Raw genomic sequence first — 17,377 nt, forward strand, 5'->3', positions numbered from 1 at the left:
TTTTTAGTCTTTCTTGGCTCAAGAACCCTAAGGTACAAATGAGGGAGAGGAGACTGCTCTTTGCAGAGGCCTGCTGAGTCATAAGCCCCACAACCTGTCAGCCCTTTTTCATAGTTATGGAAACAAAACTCAGCAAAGTTAAGTGACCTTCCTGAAGTCAGGCAACTGGTAAATGTCAGGGCATGTATTAGATCCTGGACTACAAAATCCATGTTCTTTCTACTACAGAAGTATCCTTCATTTAAATTAGAATTTCTCAACCTTGACCCTGTTGGCACTTTGGGTTAGATAATTTTTTGTTGTAGGATTATCCTATGTGTTGTAGGATGTTGAGCAGCATTCCTGACCTCTACATTTTACTGGCCAGTAATGCCCCCCCCAACCCTAATATGTGACAATCAAAAATGTCTTCAGATGTTGCCAACTGTCCCCTATGAGGCAAAATTGCCCTCCATTGAGAACCACTGATCTAAACCGACGGAGGGTTTTATCTAACTTGTATAAATGGCTAATCACTTTTTTGCTTTACTCTGATCTGTCAGCCTGCTGTCTTCTGCCTCTGTATGTAGAATATTCACCAACAGAGATTTTGACACCATGTTTCTCAAAGTGTGGTCAGAGGACTAGTAACAATGAGATCACTTTAGAGTATGTTAGAAATGCAGAATCTTGGGCCTCACCTCAGAACTACTGAATCAGAATCTGCATTTTTAACAGGACCCCCAGGTGATTGACATGCACAGTAAAGTTTAAGAAGTACTTGTCTTTCAGGTCAGGCCCAATCCAACTTGCAAGTCTAGAGCAAGGGGGGCTGGAAGAAAGCAAACCCAGATAACCCCCTGTCAGCTCATCCAGAGCAGTTTTCCTCCTTTTTGTGCCATAGAGAAGCATGCCAGGAGAGAGTTCCAGCTCACCAGCCTCTGAACCAGCCGTGCCACCCTATTCTTTCCTATGATTTGTAAAAATAGACACTGTGATGTTTCTGTAATCCCTCCCTTTCTCCATTCCTGACCATCCTTCCCTCAGTGCTACTCCTGCTAGCCTTCCCACTTCTTCAGTGAATGCAGCTTTGCCTCCTGGTACATAGTGGGATCCACATTTCCCAGCCCTGACCTCGCCCCCCTTTCTCCATTCTCCTCACTTGTCTCCGCATCCTCTCCCCATGACTCTACAGACACCTGAGCATATGACTTTATTTCTGCTTCTGATGACACCTTTCCAGGTTCCCCTTTGCTCAGTCCTTCTGCCCACCTAGTCTCTAGGAATCTGTGACTGTAAGTCTCTTCTGACTCTCTTCTCTCCCTTCCCAGTAAATTGTCTGATGCCTTTCATACATCTTCATAGTATTTCTAAGATCTTCCCCATCCTTTCCATTCCTGTAACCCATCCAGTATTTTTAAAAGTGTGGTCTGAAGATCACAGCCATCCAAGTTTCACTCATTAAAAAAGGCTGTCCCAGGGCCTATACCAGATCTACTGAATCAAATCTTAAAGGTGAGGCCAAGGAAATATGTATTTTTTCATGTAACTCCCCCACCCCAGGAGATTTTCATGCATGCTATAAGGTTTGAGATTACAATAGCCTAATCCAGACCCTTATTAACTCATGCAAGTAACAGCTCTAACTGTACGTAGCTGGTAGGAATGAGTTTCTCAAATCTCTATCATCTATTATTCCTTTACTCAAAGACCAATAGTGAATCCAATTACATAAAATTCAAATCCCTCAGCCTGGCCTTCAGAGCCCCTTCCATCTCACCCCCATTTTACCAACCATATTCCTTTGTAATTCTACAAATGGCCCGAATAATTTGCATACATAAAGTTCGTTTATTGTTTCCATCCCTCCCACTCTACCCATACTATTATCTCCACCCAAAATGTATTGCTTGCTCTTCTTCAGAAGTGTGACAAAGTAAGGGCCAGGTGTAAATCAAGAAGTGAACACCTCTCCCAATTTGTAAAGTAAGTCTTAATAAAAATAAATTAATCTTAATGTCCAATGTGGTAAAATAGGCTATTAAAACATAAATAAATAAAGCTTGCATCTGATGGCTGGACACTTAGATATACAACAGAACACAACAGTCACCATCACTGTCTTGTTAAGCTATTTTATTTTATAAATGTTAGGAAAACAAAGGAAATTAATTCTTCAGATGACATGAGCTGTATTTCAATTCTTCTTTCTTGATTTGTTGTAAGAACTCATGGCTCTCCAAGCCTAGTTGTTTTTCTCATGTGGGTTCTCCAAGACGTCCACTGCCCGTGAATACATGGCATCTGTCCCTTCTTCAGTCCTCCCATTAAGCCATGTCCATCTTTTTCTTTGGTTTGAGGGGGAATTGTTTTCCAAGATGGATACAGTTTTTATTTTATCTGATTATAAGAAAAGTAATATATTTGGGGGTACATATATATGTATGTCAAACTATAAGAGAACCAAGAAAAGAGGTGCTAACCTTGTATTACAACCAAATACAAACAAACTGCCCCCTTGGTGGAAAAGAGTATGGAGGTTCCTCAAAAAGTTAAAAATAGAACTACCATATGATCCAGTAATTCCATTACTGGGTATCTTCCCAAAGAAAACAAAAACACTAATTAGGAAAGATATATGCACCCCTATGTTTATTGCAATAGAAACTCTTGTGCCTGTCACATAAGTGTGTGGGCTTCCAGTTTTAATCCTAGTTTAGTGGCTGACTTGACTTAATACCGTCTGCCTTCCTTCTCCTTTCCCCTAATGCCACTGGTACAGGTGCTGAACCTGTTTCTGGCCTTGCTTCTGAGCTCCTTCAGTGCAGACAATCTGGCAGCCACAGACGATGATGGGGAAATGAACAACCTACAAATCTCAGTCATCCGGATCAAGAAGGGGGTGGCTTGGGCCAAACTGAAAGTGCATGCCTTCATGCAGGCCCACTTTAAGCAGCGTGAGGCCGATGAAGTGAAGCCTCTGGACGAGCTATATGAAAAGAAGGCCAACTGCATCGCCAACCACACTGGTGCAGACATCCACCGGAATGGTGACTTCCAGAAGAATGGCAATGGCACAACCAGTGGCATTGGCAGCAGTGTGGAGAAGTATATCATTGATGAGGACCACATGTCCTTCATCAACAACCCCAACTTGACTGTGCGGGTGCCCATTGCTGTCGGAGAGTCTGATTTTGAGAATCTCAACACAGAGGATGTTAGCAGCGAGTCGGATCCTGAAGGCAGCAAAGATGTAAGGTCCCAGTCTAGAACCCAACCTCGATTCTGTGTGGGAACAAATAGGGCCCCGTCAGCTCCCGAGACTGGTTCAGCTATGGGCTTGGTAGAGAGATTGTGGAATAGCCAGCTAGGTTTGAGAACCAACCCTAATACCCACTGTCATTCTAGACCTTCCCTGGGTGACCTAGTTTCCTGAGATGGTCCTAGATCTGTCTCCATTGCTGCTGGATCATCTCAGTCAGAGGCTGAAGCAAACCCTCCAGAACTTCCCTGCCATTAATCTGTCTGAGCTGTAGCACTGAGACCCACCAGTAGCCACATTTTGTGTAGGGTGGATCGCTCATCTGGGAGCAGACTTCAATGTGTTCTACTCAGTCCTGACAGAAGTTTTGAGGGCCCTCTGGTAGTTATTTGCCCCTCTGGAACTGGATGATGATGAGTTTATAGTAAGAATTGCAAAGAATTACAGCTGGTCCCTCGTCCATGCCTGAAGTAGAACTGTCAGATGGAGTGGAAGTACCGCTCCAGAGTTGGTTGAGCTCCCTTTTCTTTGCGAATCTAGAAACTGGATGATACTAGCTCCTCTGAAGGAAGCACCATCGATATCAAACCCGAAGTAGAGGAAGTCCCTGTGGAACAGCCAGAGGAGTACTTGGATCCAGACGCCTGCTTCACAGAAGGTGCAAGGGGGCAAGGACAAGGGTGGGCCTGTGGCCCTGGCACTGCTCGCGGATTTCTGCCGGGGTCAGTGGTTGGCTGAGGGTGGGTGCTCCGTGGCCATCTTCAGGAGCTTTGTTCCCCACCTCTGCATTTTGAGGGAAGTTGATGTTGTTTCCCTTGTTTGGTTCCTACCTATAGCGAGTTTCTATTCGCAAACATTTCTTTGTCCATTTTCTCTTGGCCTCAGGCCAAAAACTTCCTATAGCAAGGCCTGTTCTGTCATGGCTGTGTCAGCCTCCTGGCTACCCTTTTCTCCTCCCTCTCACTGCTTCTTTAGAGGACATCTTCCCAACTGCAGAGGCCATGCCCTGGTGGTCTTGCAGCATAGCCCCAGCCCTGCCACCGTCCGTGTCTGAGTCAGACATTCCGATTCAGCCACTGTACTCCCGGCTGTGTGGTGGGGCAGTGCCTGGTGGGGCCTGAGAGCCCACGAGGGCCGGTCTGGGTGGGCACGCTCCACCGTCTGACCTGCCTCTCCCACTGGTGCCAGGTTGTGTCCAGCGATTCAAGTGCTGCCAGGTCAACATCGAAGAAGGGCTAGGCAAGTCCTGGTGGATCCTGAGGAAAACCTGCTTCCTCATTGTGGAGCACAATTGGTTTGAGACCTTCATCATTTTCATGATTCTGCTCAGCAGTGGCGCCCTGGTGAGTCCAGGGGAGAGGATGAGGAGGGATGGGCTGGGGAAGGCTTTGTAGGAACTAGTGGGAGAGACCAGATGGGGCCCAAGCCCAGTTTCTCTGAGAGCACGGATGGCTGTGGTCCCAAGGATAATGGCCTGCCAAAGTGCTTTGGCCTGTTGTTTTGAGCCTTTAGGATTAGAATCCACTTAGCTACATCTTGATCTTCTTTACACTCAGCATGACCCCGCTCACGTCCAAGACCCCCTTTCAATCAGGATGAGAGCACAAATTAATTATCTTCGCTGCTTAGTTTGCCCCATCCTAAGCCACTTCCTAAAATGAACTTCCCTTTCTCGCCTAATACCCCAAATATCTTGTTCTTTACTTTTCACTTGCCCCATATAGGAGAGAGGTTGGGTTCCCCTACGCCATCTCCCCTCACACCCTAACTGGTTTGGAGAACCCATGGCATTAGCAAATACTTACAGAGCCAGGCCTCTGGTGTAAAGGTGGTTCATATTCTAAGTGCTTATCACTGATCAGTGTGAGGCACAGGGGGCACTGAACACGCGGGCTCCTTCCCTGCTGGAACTAATTATCTGAGCATTTGCTTTCATTTTAGCTGGCTTGTAACTGAGGAGACCTGGACAGGGTCAGGGGTGAGGGAGCTGTTCCCCAGTTGGATAGATTTGAGGATAGGAGGGACTTAGAGATGCTGCACATTTTCCTTGTTTGAGTTAAGGGAAAGCTGAAGAATACAGAATTTTGAAATGCTTTCAAAGAAGGCGGGCACATTTGTGTAGGGATGGAAGCAAAGCCTAATCTGGATGCAGAAAATAGCAAGAAAGAAGGCCCAAATTTAGTGTTAAAGATCCCGACAGTGACTTGAGAAGTTTCGCTTCGACTGATGAGGTAGGAGAATAAGAGAAACTGAAATGGAGGCAGTAGGTGGCAAAGAAGAGCTGGTGGGGAGTGGGGGGCGGGAAGCAGGGATTATGCAGGAATGTGGCAGGACAAATGCAGGAGGCCTGAGGGATGGCTTGGTAGCCTGGATCTGAGCCAGGCAGGAGTCCCACTGCCCTGCCTGCTCTGGGCCTTTATTGGCTCCACAGCCCTTCCCTCAGTGCTGGCTAAGGTGCTGTGCAGCCCGAGATGACAGCACCGAGATGTCTCTGCCCGCGAGACTCAGGCCAGTGCCGGGAGAAGGGTGTTTTGTGACTGTCATCATCGCTCTTCCTCCAATCTAGTAAATAGAAACCCAGAATTAAGAGAACATACCTCATCTGACTCTTCTCTTTCTCATCTCCACAAAAAATAAAAGCAGCAGTGAAACAGAAGTTTTGAACTTTCTTTACTGCTCACCTTTGACAGTTTTTCTTTATTGTAGATGAATAAAACAAGGGGTACTTGGCTCAGTACATGAAGATCCTGTGCAACTAGTAGGCTTGAGACCTAAAAATAGTAAAGTGAAGGGGCGCCTGGGTGGCTCAGTTGGTTAAGCACCCAACTCTTGATTTCGGCTCAGGTCATGATCTCAGGGTTATAGGATCAAGCCCTGCGTTGGGCTCAGCAGGGAGTCTGATGGAGATTCTCTCTCCCTCTGACCCTCACCCCCACTCTCCACTCTCTCACTCTCTCTCTGTCTCTCAAAAAAAAAAAAAAAAAAAAGAATAACAAAGTGAAGCCATAGCTAAAATGTCTGAGAGAAGCCAAGAATGGGGTTATGATGGGACTTCAGAGAGAGGGGATAGAGCCACCAGTGACAGGAAGCCCAGTCTGGGCATCTCACATGTATTGGGTGACAGAGTGAATCTCTGCAAAGAGAGGTAAGGGGAAACTTGACGTGGAAGCTGTTGAGTTTTTCACTGAGCAGACCCCTGAGAAGGACTATGGACCTATGACCTCTCCCCAACTGCCCAGTAATGGAACTGGAGTACCTGATGTCCATGTGCCCCCATGTTGGAAATGTATCCGCAGGCAGCCCAATTCTGTCCTTCCTTTCAGAACTGTCCGGAGCAGGACCTCCCATTGCAGGACACAGGACTTTTGTTCCGCCTGTAGTTTTCTCTCACGCTGCAGGACCCCCTCCTCTCCCTCCGCAGCCCACCACTCCAGTCATGGGAATGCTCATACCTTCGTGTTAGGGAGTGACCTCATTCAGGAATTCCAGAGAGAGAAAGTCAGACTAAGATTTTCTTCACCTGAGCATCTCCCAGCCCTGTGACCCTCCCCCTGAATCTGTGGCATCAGGGGCTGAAGGGAGAAAAGATGTTATCATATAAACATATAGAGTGTTGGCAAGGACACGGAGAACCTGGAACCCTCATACGCTGCCGGAGGAAATGTAGAATGGTGCCGCCATTTTGGGGAGCTGTTTGGCAGTACCTCAGAAACTGAAGCCTACAGTTACCATGGGAGCCGGCAGTTCTGCTCCTTGGTATTATACCCTAGAGAGATGAAGACATGTCCACATAAAAAAGGATGCGTGAATGCTCGCGGCAGCGCTGTTCACAATAGCCAGAACGTAGGCACACGAGTGTCCGTCAGTGAGGAAGGTAAACAGACTGCGGTACAGCCGTACATTGGAGTCTTATTCAGCAGTCAAGGGAAGTGCAGCACTGATGTGGGCTGCAGCAGGGACGAACTTGGAAAACTGTGCGCAGGGAGAGAAGCCAGTCACCAGGGACCACAGATCGGCTGATTCCCTTCACATGAAGAGAGAAAATAGCACAGTGGTTGCCTGGGACTCGTGGGAGACAGGGAGGCTAGAGGGTGGCAGCTAGAAGGTGTGGGGTTTCTTTTTGGGGTAGATGAAGATATTCTAAACTTGATTGTGTGATGGATGCACAACTCTGAATATACTGAGAGCTTTTGAACCGTAAGCTTTAAATCGCTGAATTGCATGGTATGTGGATTGTATCTCAGTAAGACTTTATCTAAGAAGCCGCATGAGGCAGGGGGGTGGGGTGAGAGAGACAGGAAGCCGAGGTTAGGCCCGCCGCAGGGGGAGGAGCTGCTGAGGTGAGGGGGGCCTTCCAGCCCGGCTTGCCTGCCTTCAGGCACGGTAGGCAGCCACTGCTTCTCTTTCAGGCCTTCGAGGACATCTACATCGAGCAGAGAAAGACCATCCGTACCATCCTGGAATACGCTGACAAAGTCTTCACCTACATCTTCATCCTGGAGATGTTGCTCAAGTGGACAGCCTACGGCTTCGTCAAGTTCTTCACCAATGCCTGGTGCTGGCTGGACTTCCTCATTGTGGCTGTACGTGTCCTGCTTTCTACTCCCCACCCCTTCTGGTAGCAAAACAAAAGCAGGGATGTTCCTTCCTCGAATGGCCAGAGTTGCCTGGGGACCCAGGATGTCGGACAAGATGGAGGTGTAGTTTTGGGTAAAGCTCCTGTCGGAGCACTCAGACAGTGCTCTGAGAGGCCCTACATTTGCTTCAGGGACTAACCAGCCGGCTCTGTGCTCTGGTGGTTCAGCTTAGAAGAGTCAGAGATTAGGAATGGGGAGTGCAATCATTGGTGCCAGCGCCCCTTGTTATTAGGCTGGGAACAAGAAGGTTCTTGCCCCACACCAGCAGGCTGTTCTCTTTCTGGTGCCAGGAGAGGGGTGAGGATGACGTGGGTGCTGCTGGAGTCCAGGTTGGGGGGCGGATCTGGGTAGGCTCTCTGCTGACCGTTCCTCTGGATACTTCCATCAACTAAAGGCTTTGTACCAGACTCCTCTGAACAAGTCAGTCTATCCAGAGGAGGTGGCGTTCACACCAAAATAACCTCCCCGCCTTCCCACACATTGCCATTTCCACAGTGGTGATCACACTTAAGAGAATCCTTTTTTCCTCCAGATTCCAAGACCATCTCCAAGGCTTGGTGGCCTCTGATCATCTGCAAGGCTTGCCGGCCATCACCTCCTCTGTTATTTTTCAGGGTTTAAGCTGCATCATCTGTAACTGTTGCTCACCCCTCCAGCCCTTGTTCCCTGTTGGCTTTTCTAACTGTGTTGAGTGCTTCTGATTCTGTGTAATCACTAAAGCTCTTTTCTTCTAGCCAAATCAGCATTTGAAAGAAAGGGTGAATGGGAATTTCAGGACCAGGGCCTACGGAGAATTCACTTCCTGCTGAGCGCTAAGTACCAAGCAAATGGAGTGTTTGGAGGCTGGGTGGGTACATATAGAATATATATTTCCTCAGCTGTATAGTAAACTACCTAGAGCGTGCCTCTGGGATCCCGAACAGAGCAGCATGGAAGCTTCTGTCAAATGACAGGAGCCCAGCACTCTGCACCAGTGATCTCTGCTCTATAAATGCATTCCTGTTCCTCGCTCTATAAATGCGACTTCCGACTTCCGTGGTTAATGACTCCTTCCAGGAGCTCTCGCTCTGCTCCTATTTGCATTCCCTTTTCAGAAATCAGGCCTTTAGAAGATGCCAGATGAGGTGAAAGTCACCCTCTGCCCTTAGAGTGAACCAAACAGGTACTGCCTCAGAGGGCACCAGCACGAGGCCTCTCTAGCAAGAGGTTCCAGCACCCCCTTCAGCGACTACCGCTAGTACTTCTGACGGAAGGGCTCCGCCTCCCGCGGACGGAAAGCCCGAGCTCTGAGAATTAAGAAATGGGCTTGGGAGATGGCCCAGAGAACTAAAGGGACTCTGGGCCTGCTCTCTTTCCACAGAACAGGACCACCGGGTACCCAAATAAGCTGGTAAAAGCATTGACTGTCCTGCACATCACCATTTATTTAGCAAACATTTCTATCACTTTTCATACTGGGTGGCAGAGAAATAGAAAGTATGAGACAGGGGCGCCTGGGTGGCTCAGTCATTAAGCATCTGTCTTCAGCTCAGGTCATGATCCCAGGGTCCTGGGATCGAGCCCCGCATCGGGTTCCCTGCTCAGCGGGAAGCCTGCTTCTCCCTCTCCCACTCCCCCTGTTTGTGTTCCCTCTCTCGCTGTCTCTCTCTCTGTCAAATAAATAAAATCTTTAAAAAAAAAAAAGAGAAAAGGAAGTATGAGACAGACATGTGGCCAACAGTAATCCATAAATTCCCCAGCTTGAGGGAGTTGCTGGATTCTTATATTGCCTTGAGACCTGACAGTGGTTCCTAAGAACACCTCTGTACCAGTTATTAGTCAACAAATAGAAATCAAATACCATTCTCTGCGTAGAGCTGTCCCAGAAGCTGTAGGGAGTCATGTGGGGCAGGCAGCCATGGCCCTAGCTCCTTAGGCACTCACACCGGCTTGCAGGACTGCTCCGGCCTGACTCCAGCCTTGCGGTAATCCAGCATTCTGGGAACAGGGCTCCCCCGGGACCCTCCCATCCACTGACTTCTCTTGGACACAACAGTGCATTTTGTATCATGTTTACTGAGCACCCACAACATGCCAAGCCTCCTGCCAGGAGTTGTGGGAGATACAGAGAACAGAAGACATGGACAGTTCCCTCGAAGGGCCTGGAAAGATGAGACATGTATACAAATAATCACAGTCTAAAGCAGCATGCGCTAAGTGGGAGCAGCTCCAGTCCGCACTGTGGCTGCACCGTTTGCCACCCTGAGTTGTGAATGGAGAAGCAGGCTCAGTTGTGAATGGAGAAAGAAGAACAGCTGGAGCCATCACAGTTTTTGCTGTCTTGTGCCTTTGGCATTCTAGAACATCCAGCAGGTGTAAATTTTAGGTCCTACTTTAGCACCATCTCTGAGAGGCTCTCTTCTTCCCATCTCATCCCCCAGTGACTAGATGTCCAAATCTGTTTTTCATCACCATGTTTGTTTCCCTAATGGATTCTCATTCCTTTGTCTTGTCCCTTAAAGCTGCTAAGAGGACTTTTTATAATCACGTGGATAATCCCGACAGTTTCCAAGGTTAATTCTCTTTGGTTACAAGGCATGTAATTCCCAGAGACAATGTTTCATTTTGCTCAGGTTCTTGGCTGCACTGGAGATCTTGTCCTGTAGAAGAATTTTGTCATCTTTCCCCTAGGGAAATTTATCCCATCATATCCGGAGGTTAGCCAGCGTATCGGTTCCAAGGACGGGAACTTTCAGAGACCACACATCCTGAATTCAGACTATTACAGACATTCTCCATTTGAAAATGTTCACATCATTTGGAAGAAGTCCACCCAGTGTCTCCCTTTTTTTCCATTCCTGTAGCCACTGATACCCTGAATTTTTACTTCCCCTCAACTCCTTTCTTTTTTCCAGGTTTGATTCTTTCCTTAAAGTGTACTTTCAGCAATGATTTGGTTACCTCCAGTGAAAGTTTAACATGGGGACTCAGGATTATCAGAGCGCCCTCAGCTGCTAAGGAATAGCCCACATAGGATCCTTGCTGACCCTGCCTTGGGAGATCTTGGCTAGATTGATCCACTGAGCAGCACATTATCTTGGCACCATTTAGAGCCAACCTCGGGATCGACATCTGTACCTCCATCCTTCTTCCCACCTCAGGCCTCTTCGTTATCAGATTAACCACCCCTGGCCCCCCCGAAGAGCTGGGTCTCCCTGCCATGTGTGGGGCCCGTCGTGCGTGGGGCCCATCGCCCCTCAAAGCTTAGTGTTTGGTGGTCTTTACCTGGCATAGTTTCTCAGGATGAGGTTGACTCGGGTATTTTGAACTCAGGCACTTAGTCAAGATGGGATAGCTCACCTTCAGGTGTACCTACTGGGGTCTCACTAAGAATCTGGCAATTATAGATTATTTGGTGTTAAGAGTTGGCTGCACTTGGCAATAATAGGCAAAAACACCTCCATGTAGATTCTTCCTGGTAATGATGAATGGAGGGAAAATGATTGGTTGGGCTACTGTGTTCCAGATAAAGCTTTTGAGGCCCTTGTTTTAGACAAAAATTGAACTCTGAAGCATGTACCCTTCAAAAGGGTAGGCTTTAATTCCAGATTCGCTTTGAATACTGCCTAGGACTCCAGGGAAGATACCTACACTGATGGATTATGAGCCCATGCATGGATAAAGGTTCACACCCCTTTTAAAAAATTGAAATCCTTGAGCCTGCTCATTCCTTTCCCTCACTAGGTCACGGACATTCCACTTCTACCTCCTGTCAGTCCTGCTGCTTCATTGTAAAAAGAAATTATTTTTTAAAACGTTTTATACAGTTCAGAGATACAGAATCAAAGAATTAAAGCCCTCGGCTAGAGATAAAAAGCAACAAATGAAACTGAGTTGTAGATTGTTTCCTTTTTTTCTCCTCTAATTTGGCTTTAAAATATCAATTTAGGCCAAGCAGATCTGTAACCACCACTTTCCAGTAGAGGGAACTTAAGAGTGATTGATGGGAACATCTTAACCTATCCCAGAATTTGTGGTGCAGTACTCGGGAAAGACTGCTCCAAGAAACCCAGAGCCCCAGCCATGTCGGGATTTGATCTGCTAAAGGTAGTTTCCTTTGGTGGGAGCTCAGGTCAGGCCCAGGCGGCCCTCGGTATAGTCAGCATCCGGTGTTATGGGACCACCTGGGAACTGCTCTGAGCGCTGTGGTCGGGCAAGGTGAGTTTGGCTCGGGAAGAGCAGGAAGGCATTTGACCATCATGACACCAGGTCTGGAGACTTGCAGGCTTCTCCCCAGCAGGGCAATACAGTCAACTCCGGATTGTTCAGATACCGATAACCCTCTCTTGGGATGTTGTACCTGCCAGTCGGGGAGGTGACCTGTCTGTGGCAGAAGGAGCTCTGGCCTACAAACCAGGAGGGTGGGTCTCTCTTTCTGGCTCCAGAACGCCAGTGTGACACTCGGCAGATTCTCGTGGGTCTCCATGTGCTCCTCTGTGAATAGAATTTCTAAAATTTTTCTAAGAATCCTTCCAGCTGTATTTCTAACAATGAGAGTAGAAGATGGTCCAGGAAGGGACAGACCTGAGGCTGGTTCATTCTGAGCCGTTCTGGAGAGAAAGAATGGGGATGATAAGGAGAAATATGGGTTCAGTTTTCAGACCCATCCAAGTTCTCATGAAGGAGTCATGGTGGTAGTTCAAAGACGGAGTGATTATTATAGTTGAAAGTGAGAGATGGAAGAATTGCTTAAGGGAGTTCTCGTGGAGCCAAAACTCCGTCTAGAAATTGCTTCCTTTGGTTCTTGCCTTCTCGGGAACTGCAAAGCCAGCTGTGGCGCCTACTGGATACGTTTCCTTTGTTGATGTAGTAACTCATCACATTCTCCAGCAAATGGTTTCTTGTCAACCAGGAGCAAGAGAGCTTGTCCCTGTTGGAAATCCATGGTGAATGAGCTGAGGAGGGGGCAGCTTGTGTGGAGTGTGTGTATTTATCTGTATTCTTTTCCATAGGTACCATTAAATTTGTCTGGCTTAATTTAATGGCAACTTCTGGGAGCTGCAGAGGCTGTAAAGGGCGAGGGTAAGGTTTTTGTCATCTGTTCAGGCTCCTCTCCTTCCACTGGAACGTCCTCATTCCCCCTCTCCCTTCAGCCTCTTCCCTTTGCCAACCTGTATGTATGTTCTACCGCCTCCTCTCAATTTTCTCCTCCCCCCTGTGTTTTTTCTTCTGCCTCTCAACCTCCTTTCCTTTCAGGTCGTTTGAGTCCAAGTTGAAGTAGGCAGCTGGTGTTACCCACTCTCTCTCCCTGGGGGGCCCAATCTGTGTAATCAGTGCTAGGGGCTTTATTCTAACACTCTGGAACCTCTTTTCTTGTTTTTCTTTGTTTTGTTTTGTTTCCTTTTTTGTTTTTGTTTTTCTCTTCTGTTTCCGTGTAGGTCTCTTTAGTCAGCCTTATAGCTAATGCCCTGGGCTACTCGGAACTAGGTGCCATAAAGTCCCTTAGGACCCTAAGAGCTTTGAGACCCTTAAGAGCCTTATCACGATTTGAAGGGATGAGGGTAAGATACTAAGAGCAGCTGATCCTTCTGCATGCCGATGGAAACTGTTTACGCATGCTAGAACTGATCACACGGTGGGAAGATCATTCAGACACGATCTGTGATGCAGCTGCTGATTTGATCCTCCACTCTCTCCCCGCACCTGCCCCGTGCGAGGGGGTCGCATCAAGCTGCCTCATCACATTAATATGGGCCCCACCCCAACAGCGTGCCATCGCAGAACATGTTAACGCTGGCTATTCTCATTTGGCCTGGCTTACCTGTAGCACTCGGGGCGGCTTTCTGGGCTGTTGATTTAATAGGGAGAATCACCAGGTGCAAAGAAGGGGAATTGTAACCCACAGACCCACTGAAAAGCAGAGGCTGCAGGCAGGGTGAGTGCCATGTAGGGGCATCAGCCAGGTGGGGACTGTGGCCTTGCCGTCACTGAGAAGGCAGCTGAAAGACATGATGGCAGGCCTGGAATTGGGAATGGAGCAGAATTTGGCATGGCCCTGGGAAAAGAAATGCTTTTCTTTCTATTCTGATTCCTCTTATTGCACCTTGTTGTTCTCAGCCCAGTCCCATAAGGACTGGCAGCCTCTGTCTGATAGCAAAGCTTTCCTCCTCACCCCCACCCCTCTGCCCACGCTATATGGTCCCCTATCCTGACACCATCAAAATAACAATCAGGTATGATGCCAGGTGACTTCTCAGCTAGTTCTCCTGAAATTTCTTGACACCTGCTATTCCTGCTTTGGTGATACTCCACCCAAATCCAAACAGGGCAAGGTGCTGTCACCCTGCCAACTTAGAAACAAGGCTCCCTCTTTTGGTGCCCTTTTGCTGTCTCTCTTGGTTAAAAAAAAAAAATGTGCATGTGTGTGCATGTGCGTGTGCACACACACATGCTAAAAAGTCAGTTTCCTAAAATCAAGTGGGCAACTGGCTTTTAGTGGTAATCATTGTCCTGTGGTAACAGAGAGGTCTGTTAAACTTAACGAGACCAAGAAAACTCGTTTCCATTCAGATGTTGAATACATGCAGGAGAGCAAACCAGAGGATATGTTTTTAAATGTGCAAATACCAGAATGTAGGAATAAAAATTAAATGGTTCCAGTGGCCCCCAGGAAGCAAGGCCGACTGGAGAGACTAGGTACGAGGCCCGTGCCGCTTCACCCACTCCTCGTCTGTGCTCCCTGGCCACCGCTCCACAGAACTCCCCACAGGTGGACAGGAGGGTGAAAACGTCACTGCGCCTCGGGAATTGTATTTTGTTAGTTTCTTCAGACAAATACTTTTCGCCACCAATTGTGTCTTTTCTGTAGCACAGTCACGGTTCGGTTTACTGCATATAAGCTTTTCGCAACCCACCTAAACCGTCGGCAGGAAGGTCAGGTCCACGGCAACACAGACTTCTTTCAATTTAAAAAACAAAGCGAAACTTGGGAGTCTGAGTCTTTCTCCCAGAAAGAAGAGAGATTTCAGAACGAGTGCAGTGAGGTGACCGGTAGGCGCAGGCTAGAGTGAGGGAGAGAGAGAGTATACTGCGGACGACTCCGTGTTCCGGGTCATTAGACCTAGGACTACCGTGCCCTCCCCGCCTCCCCCGCCTTCCCACTGTTTTCAGCAAGGGCTGGTGAAACTCTTCTCATAAGTCCTATCAGTTCTGTTTAGAGCGTTGATAATCGGTGCTGGCGACTGAAACACTGAGGAGTAAAAGAAGGCTGTTGAAGACCGTCCTGGGCACACGGTAGCCTCCTCAGCAGCCTGTGCTCTTCCTCAGCCGGTGCCAGTGATCCTGGACCTCCTAAAGCCAGACTGGTCATAGCTGAAGAAAGCCCAAGAGAAAATGCCCAGCTGACACTTGCTACTAACTTTCTCCACCCGGCTGCTCATTACTGCCAGGCCTCGCCCGTGGCAAAAGTCGTCCCCGATGACCAGCTGGGGCCAGCTTGCTCATGAGGAGGTTATTTGAGTCACCTGGACTCAGGGGCCCTTTGGGTGGCCACACCTCTTCCCTTCAGCCCCTCCCCCTCTCCCCACCTTTCCTCGGACTCCCAGTTTCCATTCCCCAAGAACTTCTAGTTGCCAACTTTCAAGTAATTTAGGGACCAGAAGCAGTGATCAGAACCGGCAGAAAGTTTTCTCTGAAAAAGCATGAGAAAGTGAAACCTCTACATGAAGGTTTTTTTCAGCTAAGAGAATATGAGCGAAAACCAGTTTGAACCGAAAGCCAGGATTTCAAATAATGAGTGTTCAGTAAGGGAAGCTCTGGTAGAGGAGTGTCCCTTGGTTTGGTTGGCTCCGGTCAGCCAGCAGAACTGACCACTTCTGGTTGGGCAGGGGAGAGGGCTCAGGACCCAGTCCTGTACTGCAGTTTCCCAGCCCCTCTGTGAAGGAGTAACTGCAGGAAGAAAAGACTGAATCTGCCTGAGCTAACAGTCAGCTTCCCAGTGATAAACAGGATTAGGTATATACATTTTATTTGAAGGCTACTGTCCTATAGGGCCGTATGTTTTCTATTTTTTTGGTTTGGGTTCTTACATACACCGACACTGAGCAATTACCCTTAGAAAATGTTCAGTAAGAACTCTTCATAACCTGAATACCATCAATGCAAGTGGGCTCAACCGTCACTGTGCTGTTCCAATGGTGGGCTCAGACCTCCGTTTGGGAGGGAACATAGGGCCCCAGCCCGTCCCGGGACACTGACTTCAGGTCTTCCTCTCTCCTTCCTCAAACCAAACACCAGAAAATCGAAACACTCATGCTCTTGACAAAGGAACACTTAATGTAGTTCTTTGCTTTTCTCTCCTCCATAGTAATCTTCATTTAAGAGATTTTGCTGTGCTATTAAATTTTTGAGGGTATATAATGCTATGAAACATGCATGCCTTTTTGTTGATTGTCAGTACATAGTTGTCCATTAAAGCCATGTTCCCTCTGCCAGATATTAAAAGCTATTTGACAGATTTTATAGCATTTAATGAATGGTAATGTTCTAGGCATTATGAGAAGACAACACTGCTCTAAGAATTAGTATCCATTGGAATTTTTTCATCAGTTAAGTAGATTTGAAGCAATCTTAAGTATAAATGTCCATTGAAAACAGTAACTTCATAGATTGCTAGACCCAAGTTTTAGTAATATTTCTATACCTAGTTTTGAACAATGAATTTTTATCATAACTAAAGGCAATGTAGAATAACTCAAGAGTTGTTAGGGACCAATTCACGAAGTGACTGCCTATGGAAACTTGAATTGCCATTTGCACTTACCTGTAGTGCGAGAGTGCTGCTTGCCCTTTGGTCACTGAGAATATCAGCACGATGACAATTATATATGGAGCACGGTTAAACAATTTTCATTATTAGCTAATGTCTACAGCCAGGAAGAATTATTAGTAAATTTCATCAACTGTTTACTGTTTTATTCATAAAGCTAAGCTAAGAAGTTTTTCTTTGGTTATAATTAATCAAAAGTACATTTATATCATATAAGTACATTGGATTTTATAGGATTTTATGTCCTACATATCAGAGAACAAGGTTCAGTAAATACTTTCGTGTATTGATTCTTTTGATCAGATCTATGAGTATAAAAGTGGGAAGAGGTCACTTAGTTAACGAGCTAATTACTCTTCCCTGCTATAAATATTACCCCATATTTAACTGTAACGTGTAACACTGTGCAGGACGGGTTAGACTGGGTTAAGATAGTCAGAAGAGTTCCTAGAGGAGGTAGATTCTGAATTGAGATAAAAAGAAGCATTTCTAGGTTTGAAATCTTTTGGGGCCTACTTCCCTATTGCACATTTGTGATGGTCTAATAGAAGGTCATGATCTCTCACCTAAGCTCTGCTGCAAAATGCTGTCACATAGACTTGAGCTTTTGAATTTTGATAATCGACTCTCTTATTGTCCGAGAAATGATTATTCCATTTGTGGATCATCCTCTTTTTGCCTGTTCTTTTGCAC

General features: G+C 47.1%; 1 protein-coding gene across 5 annotated transcripts in view; it reads left to right on the forward strand.

Annotated features, from left to right (window-relative positions):
• Positions 1-17,377, forward strand: part of SCN8A (sodium voltage-gated channel alpha subunit 8) — a 177,014-nt gene that overhangs the window by 140,697 nt on the left and 18,940 nt on the right. For all 5 annotated transcript variants that reach the window (XM_078075979.1, XM_078075980.1, XM_078075982.1 and 2 more), the window contains exons 17-21: positions 2,762-3,232; positions 3,782-3,899; positions 4,430-4,584; positions 7,651-7,824; positions 13,296-13,418. In XM_078075979.1, coding sequence (XP_077932105.1) covers positions 2,762-3,232; positions 3,782-3,899; positions 4,430-4,584; positions 7,651-7,824; positions 13,296-13,418 — 1,041 coding nt within the window. The remainder of the gene's footprint in view (positions 1-2,761; positions 3,233-3,781; positions 3,900-4,429; positions 4,585-7,650; positions 7,825-13,295; positions 13,419-17,377) is intronic.

This window comes from Halichoerus grypus, chromosome 6 (assembly GCF_964656455.1).
Source record: "Halichoerus grypus chromosome 6, mHalGry1.hap1.1, whole genome shotgun sequence".
Classification (NCBI taxonomy): domain Eukaryota; kingdom Metazoa; phylum Chordata; class Mammalia; order Carnivora; family Phocidae; genus Halichoerus; species Halichoerus grypus.